Below are 17055 nucleotides of genomic sequence, written 5' to 3' on the forward strand. Positions count from 1 at the left end.
AAATATACATTACAGGGTTAGGGTTTTTATGCTGATTAGCTACTTGCATGTTATGAACAAATCCTCACTATTTCACAAAAGAAAGGAGGGACTTTTGCATGAGTTTCTTTTTCAAAGTAGCCCCTAAAATCCATCTAACATGTTATTGCTTGTTATATTTTTGGAATGTGTATTTAGAAGGTTTTGGCGTTCACGTCAGGTGTGACTCGACAATTGTCGTGTCTCTACACTAACCGCAAACTGAAAGCTGCAATTACAAGAGAAACTTAGAGTTGTAACCCATTTAAGTGTGCTTCAAAGGCGGCCCCAAGATGATCATGAAAAAATGTTGCTCATTCAGAGATTTTGAGATACCTACTTCAGTTAATAACAGTGTTCTCTTGTCTCAGCATTTCAAGGTCTTGCATGGTTAATGGCTGAAACACTGTCATCATCGCACTGACACAGTGGTGTGGTTAGTGCTGCAGCCATCATCATCTGAGTGCACTCAGCATCTTGTCAGTCAGCTAATAGGCTGTGGTGTGCAAATGTTAAGTGCCTCTTTTACTGACTTCAATGTCAGTCAAAAGTCATTTACAGATAATCTCTTATGGCAGCAGAGCTTTTCAAATAATCATAGGATTGTGAGGGTACCTACTGTTTACACAGTAGCGACAAATGGACACCTTTGTAAATTTGAGCCACTTCGCTGTGCAAGACTTGACCAGTAGGTGTATGTCATGGGAAAAAAATCGTATTTGTTTAGTTTTAAATGAGAAATATTAGCAAACTCCAACACTGCACAGGACTGAAAATTCTATATCTTTTATGATGCAAAGTTTTATTTTTTTATGCAAAATCTTTTTTTATCATTACATTTTTTTTCAAAAGAACAAAAAGTATTAAACAGAACAAGAACTGGAAAGGGTTTTGTGGCATTAATAAATATTTTACAGCTTGTTTTTTTAGAAATTGTTGTATTTTATAGTAGTAAAATGTTGCTTTTTATAGTTAGGACCTAATGTATAAAAACCCCAGTAAAGATAAAAAAAAAAAAAAAAAACTATGAATTGTTGTTTAGGATTCTTCCTTTTAGGATTTTCGCTGCACAGAAAGTACGCTTCTAATCAAACTACTTCATCTACTTGAGTTTAGTTGATAGTCATTTAATTACATTAGTCTAATGTGACATATATGTGCATTGAATGTATTACAGCAAAACCTCTATAAATTAGTACACTGTTAAGAGGATGGCATCCTTTTCTTTCCTTTATATTCATTGTTCTTTGTTTTTTTGATCAATGCGTTTATGTTTTTCTAAAATGATTTTGATATATCTGTGTGATTTCGTGTTGAATTGTCTACGATTAATGCTCGAAATAAACCAATAAAAAAAATTAAATAAATTTGTAATGCTTAATTTTTAATTCCGGGATTATTTTCATAAACTGAAATTGTAGATATTTGTCAATGACAAATGTGCAAAAGAGATCGCACATTTCAGTTTTTTGCCTGTTTACCAGACGCAGTCTGGTTAGAAATTACGCTGCATTTTTGCTGTGTTGTCAGGTTTGCAGATGTTTTCAGACAAAACCTTTGGTAGAGCCAGTAGTTAGATTTTATTTTGATGCTGTTACGGGTGATAGTCAGGACCTCAAGTACAAAGTGGCTGGTAATCAAAAGTTTAAACATTTGCAAATATCTCGAGATGGCCTCTGGGAAAGGTTTAAACCACTACTTTAAAGGGAAAAACACTGTAACTAATTAACCAACCTAATTGCTTAATTTAATTTTTTTTTTAATGGAAAAAATGTACACAGGCCTAAAATCTGAGCTGGTATACAGACATGAGTGTTATCATTGAATCACATGTTAAAAAGTCAGATTTTAAAACAAAAGTAAGAACAGTTTTAGACTTAAAGAATCCTTTGCTGTGCTTTTTATTGGTGAAAACTGCGTGTGGGAATGTTTTTACATCCGTACTTTTGATATGAATTAGAGCTCAAAGTTGCAGATCATTTGGATGTGGTTGTTGATTGGATGGGCCCATGGATGGACCCAAAAGAGATTTAAGCTTTACTTTGTCCTGTCCAATAACTCTTTTTGGAACATTATTGAATTTGATCAAACGCCTTTCCCACTTAAGCCTTCATTTCAATTTGCGCAATCCCCATGGGCGACATCCCAGCCAACATCCATCCAGTTATGTACATGTCTATGATTTTTCAACATTTCTGCCTCATTTTGTTTTGTAAACTATTGGGCTCTTGTGCACTAAAAATATTGATTTAGCCTAAAGGCTAATATCAAAGATTTCACATTACGTCAGATTCGATCCCAGTGTCTGCAGATTTGAAATATTACCTCTGTGAGAGCCTGGTGAATGAAATTTGCCGTCTCCTTTGACAGCTCCCAAGGCGTTTTCTCATCCACCATGATGGCGTCCAAAGTGGCCTTTTCGATGATGACATCGAAGGATGCGTCGCAGAAGGAGAGCTTGCGCACATCCATTTGGTGCCAGGACATGGAAGGGCAGCTACTATACCTGGCACTCATGGTATCGATGCATACCGATGAATAATCGATGTTGGTGATGTTGTGGTAGCCAGCATCGTACATATCACCACTTAAGCTGCTGTTTCCACAACCTGAAGAAATGCAGATGGAAAGAAAAGCCATAAGACACTGCCAGGTAGAAAAAAACATTAAAAGAAAAGAAGTTTATCAACTAAGAACAAAAAAACGGTGGAAAAGTTGAATCTGAGAATTAAAGTCATATTTGGATCTATTGTAAAAGTGTTCCCAGTGGTCTTTTAATTATGATTATGCCATTTTTAGGAAAAAGTCAAAAAGCGTGTCTTTTTATAGAAGATAGTCTCTGCAGATTAGAATAAAGAAATAGTCAGAAATGCAACTTTCCTCTTAGTTTTCTTGATACATGTCTTCCATCATGACAAAAATGCAACAAGAACATGTCAAAACCACCATTTTAATTGGAGTGGGTCTTGAAAAGGTTTGTGAGTCTTTCCACCATAAAAGCAGTATATTATAGTGATCATGCCATGACCACTAGAAGTAATAAATTATCGATTTAGTCGATGAATCGATTTATTTTTGAACAATGCAACTAGATCGAATTGTCCGAGGCAAGTTTGTTAATTGTTAATGGTTTATTTTACTGTAACGTAAAAACACCTAAGAGCATAACAACGAACAAAACACATGTGATGGCAGTGAAAAATGATCAGTCTATCGTTACAATCCAATGTGTGGAAACACTTTGAATTTTGCAGATTGATGTGGTACAGTGTGGTAGAATCTATCTTCTAATAATGTTCCCTTTGGATTATTTTGACAAACAACAGTGGGCTTAACTTTGTGAAAGTACTAGAGAATGGATCTGACATTAATTCTTATTCACGTTAAATTAAACTTGATTATTTTGCAAGAAATACAAGGAATCTGGAAAAGTTCACCTGCACTGTTCAGTACCCAGGTATTTATCTCTGTGTCCCACTGGTTGAAGTTTCAACTAAAGATGTCCTGGATCGACTTTTGGTTAGTGAATCGAATCAAATCAGATCTTCAAAATAAAATAATATTGACTATGAATCGTATCGTCAGCCACCTATTGTGATATAAATCGTACTGTAGTTAAAATGAATTGTTACACCCTTCATAACCACTTCAAACAACTAACCAAATATTTCTTTTGGGGAAAAAACATTTAATCAGAGTGAGTCACGAAATGTGAGCAGAGTGGAAATTTTGCTCTCTTCACTCTGGGCTCATAGAAGAAATCCAGTTTATGCTGCAATGATGTCAGACTTCAAAAAGATTACCAAGCTTTCAACCTGTAGCTTGCTACTAGGTGGCAGATGGATGAAAGCCGAGGATGGAAAATAGGAAAGTGACAAGAGAAAAGTGAGGAGAGAATCTCAGAAGTGGCAAGACAAGATGAAAATAACCAAGAGAAGCCAACATCTCACCAATTGGATCAGATGACTCAGAAACAGTAGATGCAGGAGGAGGAGGAGGAGGAGGAGTGGGTGGAGAAGATAGGCAGACCGAAAGAAAGAAGTGGAAGGAGGACGTGTGGGGAACATACACACACACTAAAGCAAGAATTTGTTTGGAATGATTCCAACTTTAAGACAGTGATATCTTCCTTTTTAAAACTGAACGCACTAAGGATATCTCTCAAGGGACATGTAAGAGTGTGATGGGTGGGGCTGTGACTTGTGTCAGCACGCTGGCACCAACACCTTGCTCGCAAACGTGTGGCTGCCGCTTGTTATCACCTTACTGCTTCTACTAATTACCAGCCTGCTGCAGCTTCACATATGTGCTTGTGCCCGCGTCTGGGAATGATTCAGTTTAAAGTCTCACACTACAACAAGGCACTGCCAACTTACTGAAATGTGTACAGGCAGCGAGAGTTCGTGTTGCGCCCTGTACATATTGCCAGCGGTATCAACTCATGCACAGGTGACAGTAAATAATCTAAATAAAGGCAGTGACTAAAACACAGCTAGATTACGTAGAAATATGGATAAATATGCAAATATTAGGTGAACCGTATTTTTCACAAGAACTATTATGAATATTATGCAAATCAGAAAACAGAGAGAGACTGAGTTATCGTTTTTAGGGTCTAAACAAAAGCCGTTTTTATTTAAAGAACTGAGTGTTTTCACAGCTTTAACATGATAATCTACTGTAAAATCTAAAAACTACCTAAAAATTACGTTTGCGCACTTTTTTTCGGCTCTGTTTGCTTTTAGGTTTGTCATTACAGAGCTGGATGAATTAGGTTAAGAGCAGATAAAATCCTGCATTGTATGGCTTGGTTTAAGTCACTGTACATCGGTATTATGATGTGCCATCTGTACTGTTGTGCGTGACAAAGGTTTCATGAGGTAATCCCCTGCACCCGTGCTTACAAAAACAAATCTATTTTCCTCAACTCTAACATAAGAACTTAGGAATAGAATTCATTTTCTCAATCCACTTCTATCCCTTTTCATTGTGTCTATAAAATGGCTTGGTGACTGTTACATGCAGGTAAAGAAGTGAGCAAATACTATCTAAATTACTCATTACAGTAGGACAACTTTCAAACTATTTGTGGGTTTCCTAAACATCTTGTTAAAAATCTTAATTTTTTCAGGCTAATTTCAGCTCATTTCTTCCCCGTCACACGTTCCCAAGCACACCAAACAGTTTCCAAAGGGTTCTCCCAGCACAGACAGCTATTTGGGACTTTCTCATCTTTCTCCGGCACTTTGATCTAAATAGAGGGGTATCACATACAATCTTTTTAAGGGGGGTGCAGAGACAAATATAGCAGCAAAGCTATCATCGAGGACACAACTCTCATTATGTGTGCAGTGCTTCAGCAGGTGATCTGGGCAAGCTGTCTATGCATAATTTTGTCATTTTGTGTGTTCTTAAAGATCCAAAGTTTTTAACATGTTCTTGTGGACTTGTTTTATGATGGATGACATGTTTAAAGAAAATTAAGCTTAAATTATGTTTTTAGTATGTTTTTTTCAAGTTGTTGTAAATCAGGAGCAGACGAAAATGTGTATTTGGAAAAAGTTTATAGCTGTCACATACCCACTGGCTGGGTAGCTTGGTTGGTAAGGGTAGAGGCTACCACCCAGGAATCCAGAGTTCGATTCCTGGAGGGGAATGAACGTCGCCATATCCAGATGTACCATACCATATCAATGGTGAGCAATTAACATCACCCAGTGAGAGCCCTTTGGCAATGCCCTTAATGCTACTGCCTCCCGAGCGCTCCCAGGGGATGGGTTAAATGCGGAGAAGAATTTCCCCATTGTGGGATAAATAAAGTAGTCCTTTAGTCTAATTACTTACGAGCCCATGAAATGAAGAGATTGTGTTTAAAAATGCTGTAGTTTTTCACATTTTTATGCAATCTTTTTGTTCAACCCATGGAATAAAAGCTGAAAGTCTGCACTTCAATGGCATCCATGTTGTTTTATTAAATGTCACTGTGGTAATGTACAGAAACTAAATTAGAAAAAAATGTGTCTCTGTCCAAATATTTATGGTCCTGACTGTAGATCCATGTACGTCTTTGTTTTCCTCATCTGAGCTGGTATCTGGCTCAAAACTGTGTAGCTGGATAGCTCCAATATTGATCGCCACTTTATTTACACCGCTAAAGTTAACTTGGGGCTAGGAGGGTCTGTGAGAAAGCAGGACAGCATGTGAACAAACGGATGATTGGAAGTGGAGTTGGGCTTACTCTGTGTCATAGGTCCCACTCACAACTCAGGGGCAACTTTCTGATGAACTATTGGCACTCAAAAACAATTTCCTAGAAAACGACACAGGTTTTTTGAGTCTGGCTAAAAACGGCATACTCATAACCCTTTCAAAATAGATCAAACAATGATCAGAGTGGCTCTTTAAATCTTAAAAAAGCTCAAAACTGAAATTCATTAAAGATGCAACAGGGACCTGAGTCTGTGGTTTGAGTTTTTTCTTTAGATATTACAAGTGTTATAAGTAGAGGGATACATCTTTTTTTGATTTAGTAACATTTTTATTTTATTACTTTAAAATAAAAAGTTAAAAACAGAGAATATCATTTTTCAAACTTCAAACTTTATTGATTTGTATAGCGCCTTTCATTTTGGTTAAAAACACAAAGGGCTTAACAAAAAACCAGATAAAATAGTCATAAAATATGAAAATTACACACAATTACACACAGATGGTACCCCTCCCTCCACCCACCCAGTTCCCCCAATAGAACCCCGATCAAAAACGAAGAACTGCAGCGTAAAAAAAAGGTCAGTCTTGGTACTGCTGTAAGGAAACATATAATGTAAGGCCCAGCCCGACCATTTGCTCTGCTTTTGATTTTAATTTGTAGAGAGAAACATGCAAACAATACACTTTTTTTTTTTAGCCATATGGCTGTTGCTGACATCATTGTGGTTCTGTCTCCGTGGTGATGTAAAATATTTTGAAAAACATGCAAATGTCCTGTTCAGTCATTTAAGGAATAGTTGATTTACAGCTAATACATGCTTTTAGCTTAGATTCTGGTTGGACTATCCTACAGATAAATGCGTGAACCTAGAATATAGCATGTGTTTATTCCATAAAAAGGTATTAGAAGATCCTGCTGTTCTACAAAAGTCTGGAGTCTCCCAATTTTGACATTTGGGAGAATCAACCAGCCAGAGATCTAACTTGGTTATCCATGCAGCAGGACTAAAGTTAGAGAGATGTCATATCACATTTTGGAAAAGTGAGCACATGATGGAAGATCGGAGTCTTAGTCTAAAAATATTTCACACAGATCTCAACAACCTTGAAAAAAGAAGGAAAATCGGTCATATGTATAAACAAATAACCTGTTCGTTTTTGCTTTATAATGTTTGCTTTTCAAAAAAAGGATTTTTTTTCAAAGATAAAAGTTAAATCCTAATTTTGTTTTATTATTGCTTATGTTGAATATAGGTTTAGTGTTTTTTCTCACTTAAACCATTAAATATCAAAGAAACTTGTGTTTTTTTAAATCATTTTTTACTCCAGTGGATGGAAACTAATAGGTGAATGAAACCAGCAAACAAGATTGAATTAAACACCTTTTTTTTTTTATAAATGTCTATTTCAGTTTATGAAACAAGATCTTTCACAAATTATGACTTTTTTTTAAACTTGTTTTTCTTTATTCTATTTATTTTCTCAACTTAAAAGGAATTTGTTGGAAAGTTGACCTCTAAACTTTAGCAGGACGACCACGTAAACAGACCAACTCAAGGCATCCATCTATGGTCTGGGGTGCTTGGTGGGGAACCCCTGCGCGTGAGCCAGCAGTGTGAAATATCAGAGTATCAGTCCGTGCGGAGCGTTGAGCACAGCAGTGGAAACTCCATGACGTCGGCGGCATGCATGGGATTCCTTCACATCCCAGATTGGATGGAGACTTTGGCCCGTGCTGATAAAAGAGAATGTTCACGTGCACATTTAGGAACAACATCCAGTTCCACGACCCCCTTCACATGCTGGTCGGGGCTAGCCCGGCGGAAACTGAGGCCATGATGACACTTTGCCAAGATTAGCTGCAACCGCAGTAAATGTCAGCAAATGGAAAGCTCGTGTGAAGCCAGTTTGTTTTTCTGCAGGGTGAACATTGAGCAGTTGTATGAAAGTGGTCACTGTGACAGTGGGTATTATTCACATGAGCACATTTAAATAAAGGCTGGAAATGTGACACGACACAGTTATTTCTTTATTTTTGTTACTGTGATCTCCTGTTATGGTTTTTTAAAGCAATGGTTACCGTTGACTCCGTAAAATCTATTTGGGTCCAAATTCAGTCCTCAAGGGCAAGAGTCGAGTATGTGCCTTAGATACCACGGTCCTAATTTCTGTTGATTACCCGAATCAGATTTGCTTTACCAACAAGAAAACAAAAGTTTAGGAGTAGGTAGATAGATGAAAAAAGAGAGGGCAATGGTCCTTGAAGGGCCTTTGCAAAACCAATTTTTTCGGCTTTTACGTGTTTGATAATGTTCATTCCTCACTATAAATAACCCCAAAGAGGTATTTTGACCCAAATATGCGTTTTGAGTGCTCTGAGCACCAACCCCTCCCAATGCATGAAAACTACATCGCATTATGACGTAGATAAGTAAGAAAAGCCTCTTCCAGGAAGAGTCTGCACTGCCAGCACTGCCTGGCTAACACACACACACACTTGCACTTTTTTCTGTGCAGCTAGCAGTTTTTTTTGCAAAAACGCTTTCACTTTATATGCACAATATGCAAATCTATCTTTGCAAAAGTTCCGATGTTACTTTCATGGGTGAAACACATTGCAGAGGCCGGCTCTACGATGATGTCATGAAATGGGCGTCACCCACACGGAGCGAAAGTCGGTGCCTCAGAGATCGAGTCGTCTTACTTCCGGGTCGGAAAAACACTCAGTAAAATAACTAATTTTTTTTGAATAAAAATAAAATTTGTTTTTTTATGCCAAAGGTAATATATATTATCATACACATCGATATTGCTTATTGTAAAAAAAAGGCTTAAGAGTAGCATGGCCCTTTAAGGACTGGAATTGAGGAAATGATGTTTCTATCATAGTGTGTGTTTATGTGTCCTTATATACCCCAGATAACTCTGTGATGACACACACGGGGTGTGAATTTATTAGAGGAACATTTTTTGGATTGACAGATGGGTAGACCCAATTAAACCCAAGTGCCAATTTAAGAAAAGTAGGAGTTTGGCGAGTAAATGGCCTTCAAAGGGTTTATTTTCACTGTTCATATTTAAAGGTGGCAGCAAAGATTAAAATTGTATCGTCTCTGTAATTATCCATATATTTTGTTATTGTGGAAGTATGTAAAAAGAGAACTCTGCCTGTAGATGCTTTATTATTTGCTCATTGTTTGTGCATTACTATGTAGTCGCACCCCAACACTATATAAGCGTCCTGATTTGGGTTTATCACTGTTCAATCTTTCAAATGGTTTCTAAAAGGAATCAAACATTTGATAAAATGGGCCAGAGTCTGTGTTAACAACGTATAGGTCTAATTATAGTACACCTAATCTCCAGTTGTTTCCTCAAGTGTAAGCAGAGAAGTTAAGGACTAGTTATCGGTAGAGTTACTGTCCAAGATAAAAACAATAAACAACAGGAAAATGGCTCCAAATGGATACGTGCTTAGTAAATGCACCTGACAGCAGAAATCCAAGGAGGTAAGAGAAGGAGCCATCATGACCCCTGCACACTATGCACCACATGCAATTAAAACCAGTGACTGATTATGGAAAATCCTACCAGCTGAACTGAAAGGAAGCCAGCACAGAGGCGAAAAAGAAAAATGGAGGGCAGGATCTACCACACCAGGCAGGACTCCAAGTACAAGCTGTGCAAACACCCCTGACACAGTCCATCACATGACAGCAGGGAGTAAGATGCTAGCAGACAGGGCATACAAGGAATACCATCAATAAGACTTGGCTTGGAAACCTCTGTTGGCAAAAACCTCCAACGTCAAGATGGGAAACACCTGCAAAGGTAGTTGAAAATGACTGAGGTAAGATTGCTAGAGGACTTTAGGATACAAACAGATAATGGTTAACAGACCGAACATAGTAGGGCTGGACAAGAAGGAGAAGGCCATAGTGATAGATGTGGCAAGGAACATACTATGAAAAGCTGAAGGGGAGCTGGAATATTGAGAAAGTGAAGGCATAGGGCTGTGGATCGTTACTTCATAAGTGATCCGAATCAAGATCCACGATTCACAGATCAAACCACAATCCTTACTATTTAATATATTGCGACCAAATGGTTGCAATATGTAGTTCTTTTAACAGGATGTATGAAAATTAAAACAATATGTATTTAATCACCATCATTTATACATCTATTTAGATCAGGACATCAGAATTAAAAAACAAACTTAACAGATGAAAACACAAAGATTTAAAAGAAAGAAATTGTATTTGCCCCTTTAAATAAAGTTACCGTCTAACTTCCTGGTTAACTTCAGCTGTAAATAAAACAAAGCTGCTTTGTATCGTTTTAGAACAAATCGTGAAAATGTTCTCCAGTTATTTCCTCCTCAAAGTTTTGCTGACTACAGTTCCAGTAAACAGATGACAAGAAAATAAGAATAAATGAAGACACAAAAAAATAAAAATGACACGATAACTTTAGAGGAAACTGATTATAAGATTTTTGTTATATACCTAAATTCATGTTCAAATGTTTTATTCTATTCCTCTATTTTTTCTTTTTTATTCTAATCTATGAATTATAACTTTTGTTCTTATTTAAAATAAATTTTTATTTTTTCAGAAATTGTTTCAGTAAACTGAACATTAATCACTTTTTTGTCTTTATGAAGAACACTTGATACTTTCACTTTGAAAACGAAAAGCTTTACTTTAAAGATTTATTTACTTCTGGTGACATATGGTTTTTTCAGTTTATGTACTTAAAATCTAACATTATTCTCCACTTTAGAGCAACAACTACATTGCCAAAGGCAAATCCTGGACGTTGCAACGATTTGTACTCATATTTTCATGAACAGATCACAAATAAATCTGAGTGTTTGGATACTTGTTACAGTATGAAGAACACAGTGGTTCCTGTGGTTATTATAACCCTCTAGTCTCTGACCTCCAAACTGGGAGAGTGGCTCCAGGAGAGTTTAAAATTCCAAATCTATTTCCAGTAGAGTGCAGTCCTAAGAGCAGCTTACTGTGCACGACCCTCAGGAACCCGGGCTAGAGGACCCAAACTTAAGGGTCCCAGACCACTGACAGGACGAGTGGGGAATTTATACCATTTTAAACAATAGTTTGAAAAATGCTGCAACAGAAGACGAGGAGGAAAAGTAAGGATGCAGGTGTTACATATGTTTTAAGCTTTAATCTTTATAGATTCTCAACTCACATCCCACTATTTATGTAAATCAGACTGTATTGGTGTAATCCTATAATGGAAATCAGCAGACATTTGTCCTTTTTCTCTCTGACCTCTACTGTTTTTTGCATAGATTTAGATTTTCTTGAGTCAGATGTTTCTGGAGTTGTTTCAGATGCTTCACAGAAGTTGCATCAGCACGGTGGCCAGATGAAATTTATCTCAAAAGCTCGGTTCTTCCGGCAAGTTCTCCTCGCAAGTCGTCTCTTCTTTTCACTTACAAATGCAACCTCGGTTATGTAAGCGGCTGTAGAGATAATTAGTGACTGAATAATTAAGCGTGTGCCTGTTACAGTGTGACTGTTTGATGGAGTGTGTTAAAGTGTGCGTGAGCGAGAGAGATGGAGGAACTTTGGAAGGACTCCACATTTGAATCCGCCTCTCTGTTATGGCACAAGGCCCAAAGCCTAGTCAAAAAAAAAAAAAACAACAACAGGCACCAAGAAAAAGAGCTTAGTTAACTAAAAAAAAAAAAAACAGGAGACACTTAAGAAAAAAATGTTGTGTATAAGATTTATTGAAAACCACCCACAGATGTTTTATGCTTCCATTCAGTCCCTGTAGCCTGAATTTGTGCATTAATGCAAGTTAAGAAGCCACTGTACATCATATTTAAATCTAGAAGTGCATTAAACTCCCCATCTACAGAGAAAACCACTTATTTGTAAAAGCTTCAGGACTACAGCTTGCATTTAAAGCCATCTTTGTCATTAGATGGGTACAAAACAGTGCTTTGTTTAAAAGTTTGTGGAGTGCCAGTGGATGGAGCATTAATGTGAAGGGTGGGCAGCTTTCAGACGTAGTGGGCGAGATGACTGCCTACCGGGTGATTGAAAGAGGGAGACGGAGACAAAGGAATCAAGAGACCAAAGATGTAAGGTGATCTGCTCTGTGTAACCGAAGAAGTGCATGCGTCCGTTAAGTCAGAGCCTTTGTACAGGTGATGTACAATAAAGAAAATCAAGATGACTAAGTTAACAATTCATACCAGTATTGTGTCTGAAATGGCAACGTTTGATGTATCATCACCCTATACAGCCTTTCTACAAGGTCAAAAAATGGGTTTCCTCTAGAGCAGCGGTGATCCAGAATCCAGGCCTTAAGGGCCGGTATCCGACGTTTTCTAACCAACCCACCATTGAAGCTCTTTATTGGCTAAACACAACTGACCCAGGTAACCAGCAGCAGATAAGGCAGGATTTCTGGAAAACCAGCAAGAAGCCGGCCCTCGAGGCCTGGAGCCTGACACCCATGCTCTAGACACCGAGATAGATCACAGTTAGGTTTTCAGTTTTTATTAGGAATGTAAAGGATACAGATACATATTGAAAAATTAATTTAGCACTGAGAATAACAGCAGTATCGGTTGAAAACCACAGTAAGAAGATTATGTTGGTAAAAATGTTTACTAATCAAGAAGTAATAAAGTTGTTCATTTCTCTTCCCATTTGCTCTCTGCTGTTTTTCCCTTTTTATGTACATGTGATGCAAACAAAAAGACGTCCAATCACAAGCTTGCTTTGATCAGGTCAGGTCAATGACAATTGCCTGAAGGTGAACCACAGTGAGGGATGTGTGTTGTGTTCACTAAACATATAACCTTTTTTTCATAGCACTAAATAATAAAATAATACAACACTTTTTCCCCACAAATAGCAAGACTTTATAAAAGATTCAAAATACCAGCTTTTTATGTTTGAAGCTGTTATGTCAAAGAGAAAAAACATAATTCCCAGAAAGAAAGAAAATTATTGTTTCTGTTACAAGACATTTTCATTGATACTTTTAAATGAAAAAAGATTCATATCTAGATTATATCCATTTATCACATACGGAGAATTAAGATCACCATAAAAATAAAAACAATTAATTTACAAGAATAAAGTTGTAAAACTATAAGAGAAAATATATAATTTTACAAGAATAGTCAAAAATGTATGAGAACCAGGAATAGAAGGATTCACTGGAGAATATGATAAAATATTTGTTAAAGAGTTAAGCCCAATACTGTGTAAATTACACGCCTATGCATTGAATTCAGGTAATCCACTAAAAACCCGGTCAGAGGCTATAATCACTGCATTAAGTCTATTATGCATATCAACATCCAAATAAAACAAACGCAAAGGCCATGATTAAAAAAATATATAACAATACGTTTGGGTTTTGATATGTTCAGGTGTGTAAAACCTAGCGAGTTGTTATTTACTTTAATAGAATGAGCATTATTACAAATTTTATGAGTTAATGTGCTGAACAAAAGGTTGGTTGTTTACTTTTGTACCCAGTTTTCTATTATGCGTAAGAGCCATTAAAGCGTGTCTCAAATTGAGGTAAATATTGTGTAGCCGGTGTCCGAATGTTGTTGCTGTTGTTTTCAGGGGGAGAATTGGATTTTGTGCACCTGTTCACCTGCAGGTTCTGTCTTTTGTGGTGGTTTGTAAATGGAGACGGTGGGCAGGCACTGGAAAGATTTTAAGAAACTTTGACATTTTGCTTTTTTTTTAACTTTTTTTATGCTAAAGAATTAACAGAGTATTGTGTTTTCTTTTACTTTTTTATTATACAATTGTACAAGTTTATCACAAATGAGACATTCTTTTAAAAAGAAGTCTAATTTTGGCTTAAGGTTTAAATATTTTTGATCCTTAATTGTAAAACCGAATGTCTCAATTTAAGTGGAAAAGTTATTTAGGGCGGCTTAGTCTGCAGAATTTAAAACCGACAAGTTCATTAGTATACTGGTGATAATAATTAGCGCTGAACATCCTATAACTGCCCTTCATTGTGCAAAGATCTACTGAACATTTGGAGCAGGTGATGCCTGTGACTACGTTTCTGCATGCTGTGAAATGGATGCACATACAAACTCATAGATGGAAAAAGCGCACAGTCACTATGTTAAAAGGAAAAGGGAGAGCAACAGCAGTCTGTGCGTTTTCAATTAACCACCTGCCAAGGCTACATCTGTGACAAAATGAAATGGCAAAGAAAGTGCAGGTATTCTTAAGTTTGAACGCACACACACGAGCACACACACAGTGTGTCAAACCTGACTGGTTAATTTTTTGCCTGGTTGGCAGGAGAGTTTCTCAGCTCAAGGAGACTCTGTCGGTATGGAAATGACTCTCTTGCTTGACCTTGGCGTGATTATGCAGTATGGATCAGGTTTTGCAGAAGAGAGTTTGTCCACTGTGGGAGCTTAATGGCTGACAAAGCATATTGATCCCTGCAAGAGGAAATAGCATGTCTCTCCGCAGTGTCATTGTGCCATATCTGATGTGGATACAGGCTCTTAATCAATGCTGTTTCTAGAAAGGTAAGAGCATGGGGCAACAACTCATACAACTCATACTGGAACATATTTTTGCATCATCTTTCAGTCAGTGATTTTTCCATCTCTGAACAAATAAAGTTAAGAACTTATAACAATTTTGCATTCAAAGGGAAGAGATTCCCTGAATGTTTTCAGGTTAAAAAAGTCAAGAAATAAGAAAGATGTTTTTTTCTTTTCTTAAAGATGCTAACTCAGAAAAGGAAAACAAAAACATCCATGGCTGTGGATGCATCAGAATGGAGCAGAGCAGGGAGCTAGTGGCCTGCTGATTGTAGCTTCTACATCACAAATTTGCTCTTTTTCAAACAGCATTTTCTCATATGCTTTTGATTCACAACTATTTTGAATAAAGAAATACTCAAAAAGTTCAATTTTCTTTATCTATGTCCTCCATCATCGAAAAAATGCCAAAAGAACACAATTTCATCAGAGTAAGTCTTTAAAGTTACAAGAAAAGTAGATAGTGTCAACTTCCCATCTAGCCGGTGAGGCGTTTAAAGTAATAGGTGTAAAAAAAAAACGGCTCTAACAATGTCAGCGCCGAGTGCAGTGTTGAATAAAATGACAGCAAAGATTCAATTATAACACACTGAAGGTGTTGCCACACTTTTGTCTCTTTGGGATGATGTAGAAGCCAACCCCATTCCGTTGAATTAATAAGCTTTACTTTATGTCAGCACTGCAAGACAGGAACTGTTTTCTCAGTTTTGGCATATTTCAAAATAAAACGTACTTATTAGCTTAGTATTGACGAGTTGTTCTGGTAGTGTAACCAGTAAAATTAAGTTACAAATTCATAAAAGTTTTGAGGAATTTTGAATTTAATATTTGCATTTAAAATGTTGATCAAGAGTTGATCTATCCAAATATTTACATGAAATCATGAATATTCTTGATTAATATTGCTGTCTGCCCGATCTTTACAACTATAACTTTACATTCCAATCATGGAAGAAATGTGGCAGAGATTCCGCTTCAGAAAATTGCTGTACTTCTTTTCCCATATTTTTGCCGACAGTGTTGTTTGTAGTTTGTGCTTTTGTCTTCAATGAGCAGCTGACAGCAATGAAGTTGCTAATGAGAGATGAGTCAGCCTCTGAGTCACGTCGGTGGTTTAAGATGGTGATTAATGCGGCATGCTTTGTCCCCTCCTCTGGTCTGCTGCAACATGCAGAATGACGGTGCATGAATGCTGCTCTCTCTAACATGTAAACCGATTTACTCCATTCTTTTTTTTTATTATTGAAAACTGTTTATTACCTAAAATCAACTACTTTCTATAAGTCTTGAAGACCAGGACTGCAAATTGCAGGCAGGATAAACATGTTCTTGACTGAATGACTAAAGACACACAAGCAATTATAAGAGCTTCACTTAGCAATTAAATTGGTTCTCAAATAATCTATCTGTAATCATTTGGTCAAAATATTTTCTAAAACATCAATATCTGCTTTTATCCAACCACAACAACTTGTTTTAAGACAGCAAATCTTTTTGACTCATTTGATCTTAAAAAACATCTTAATTTTTAGGATTAAACATTTCAAGTAATAGCTATAATGAAAGACATTTTTTTCCTTTACATGATACTTTTAAGAGGTTTTATTTGTAAATGATGAGTGGTTTCTTTCAACAAACAGACTTGCTTGATTTAGGTAAAACTGAAAAGTGTATTTGTTTCATAATTTACTTACAATTTTCAGAAAAATCTTTTTTTTAAATGTGTACTTTTAGTCTCATTGACATCATAGTCTACAAAAATGGACAGTTGGACTGTTGTAGCACCTAAAAGAGGATATATTGAGGGAGGGGCTGTGAATAAAAATAGTTTAAAGATATAAACTTTTTTAAGCAACACATTTATTTTAAAACATATTATATCCAATTGTGAGAGCAAATTACCTAAATCTGAGTGTTTTAAGACTTAATTTAGTCCTAAAAGGACAGGAGATCACCATTTATTTGAAGACATCTTACCGTAACAAATATTGCTAGTTCCCATATTCTGTTGTTCTGTGAAGGACATTTTTCCCAGAGTACAAACAAAAAAGGATAAAATATTAAATTTAAACCTTTTAAAAAGGATCAGGTAAAAATGTCAGCACTATGACACTTTCTCTAAGCCTTTCGGATTTAGCTCAGACTGCATCTCGTTCGGTCAAGAATGTGCTGCAAAACTAAAGGCCATTTCTGTTCTGACACTGCCAACAGTCAGCATAAAACAGTTCTTCAACCTGAGA

At 36.6% G+C, this 17055-nt stretch overlaps 1 protein-coding gene across 2 annotated transcripts in view; it reads right to left on the reverse strand.

Annotated features, from left to right (window-relative positions):
• Positions 1-17055, reverse strand: part of ece2a (endothelin converting enzyme 2a) — a 76859-nt gene that overhangs the window by 36882 nt on the left and 22922 nt on the right. For both annotated transcript variants that reach the window (XM_011486773.4, XM_004079329.5), the window contains one exon: positions 2344-2627. In XM_011486773.4, the coding sequence (XP_011485075.1) occupies positions 2344-2627 (284 nt within the window). The remainder of the gene's footprint in view (positions 1-2343; positions 2628-17055) is intronic.

The sequence above is a fragment of the Oryzias latipes genome, chromosome 17 (genome assembly GCF_053564925.1).
Source record: "Oryzias latipes strain Hd-rR chromosome 17, Olatipes_Hd-rR_3.1".
NCBI lineage: Eukaryota > Metazoa > Chordata > Actinopteri > Beloniformes > Adrianichthyidae > Oryzias > Oryzias latipes.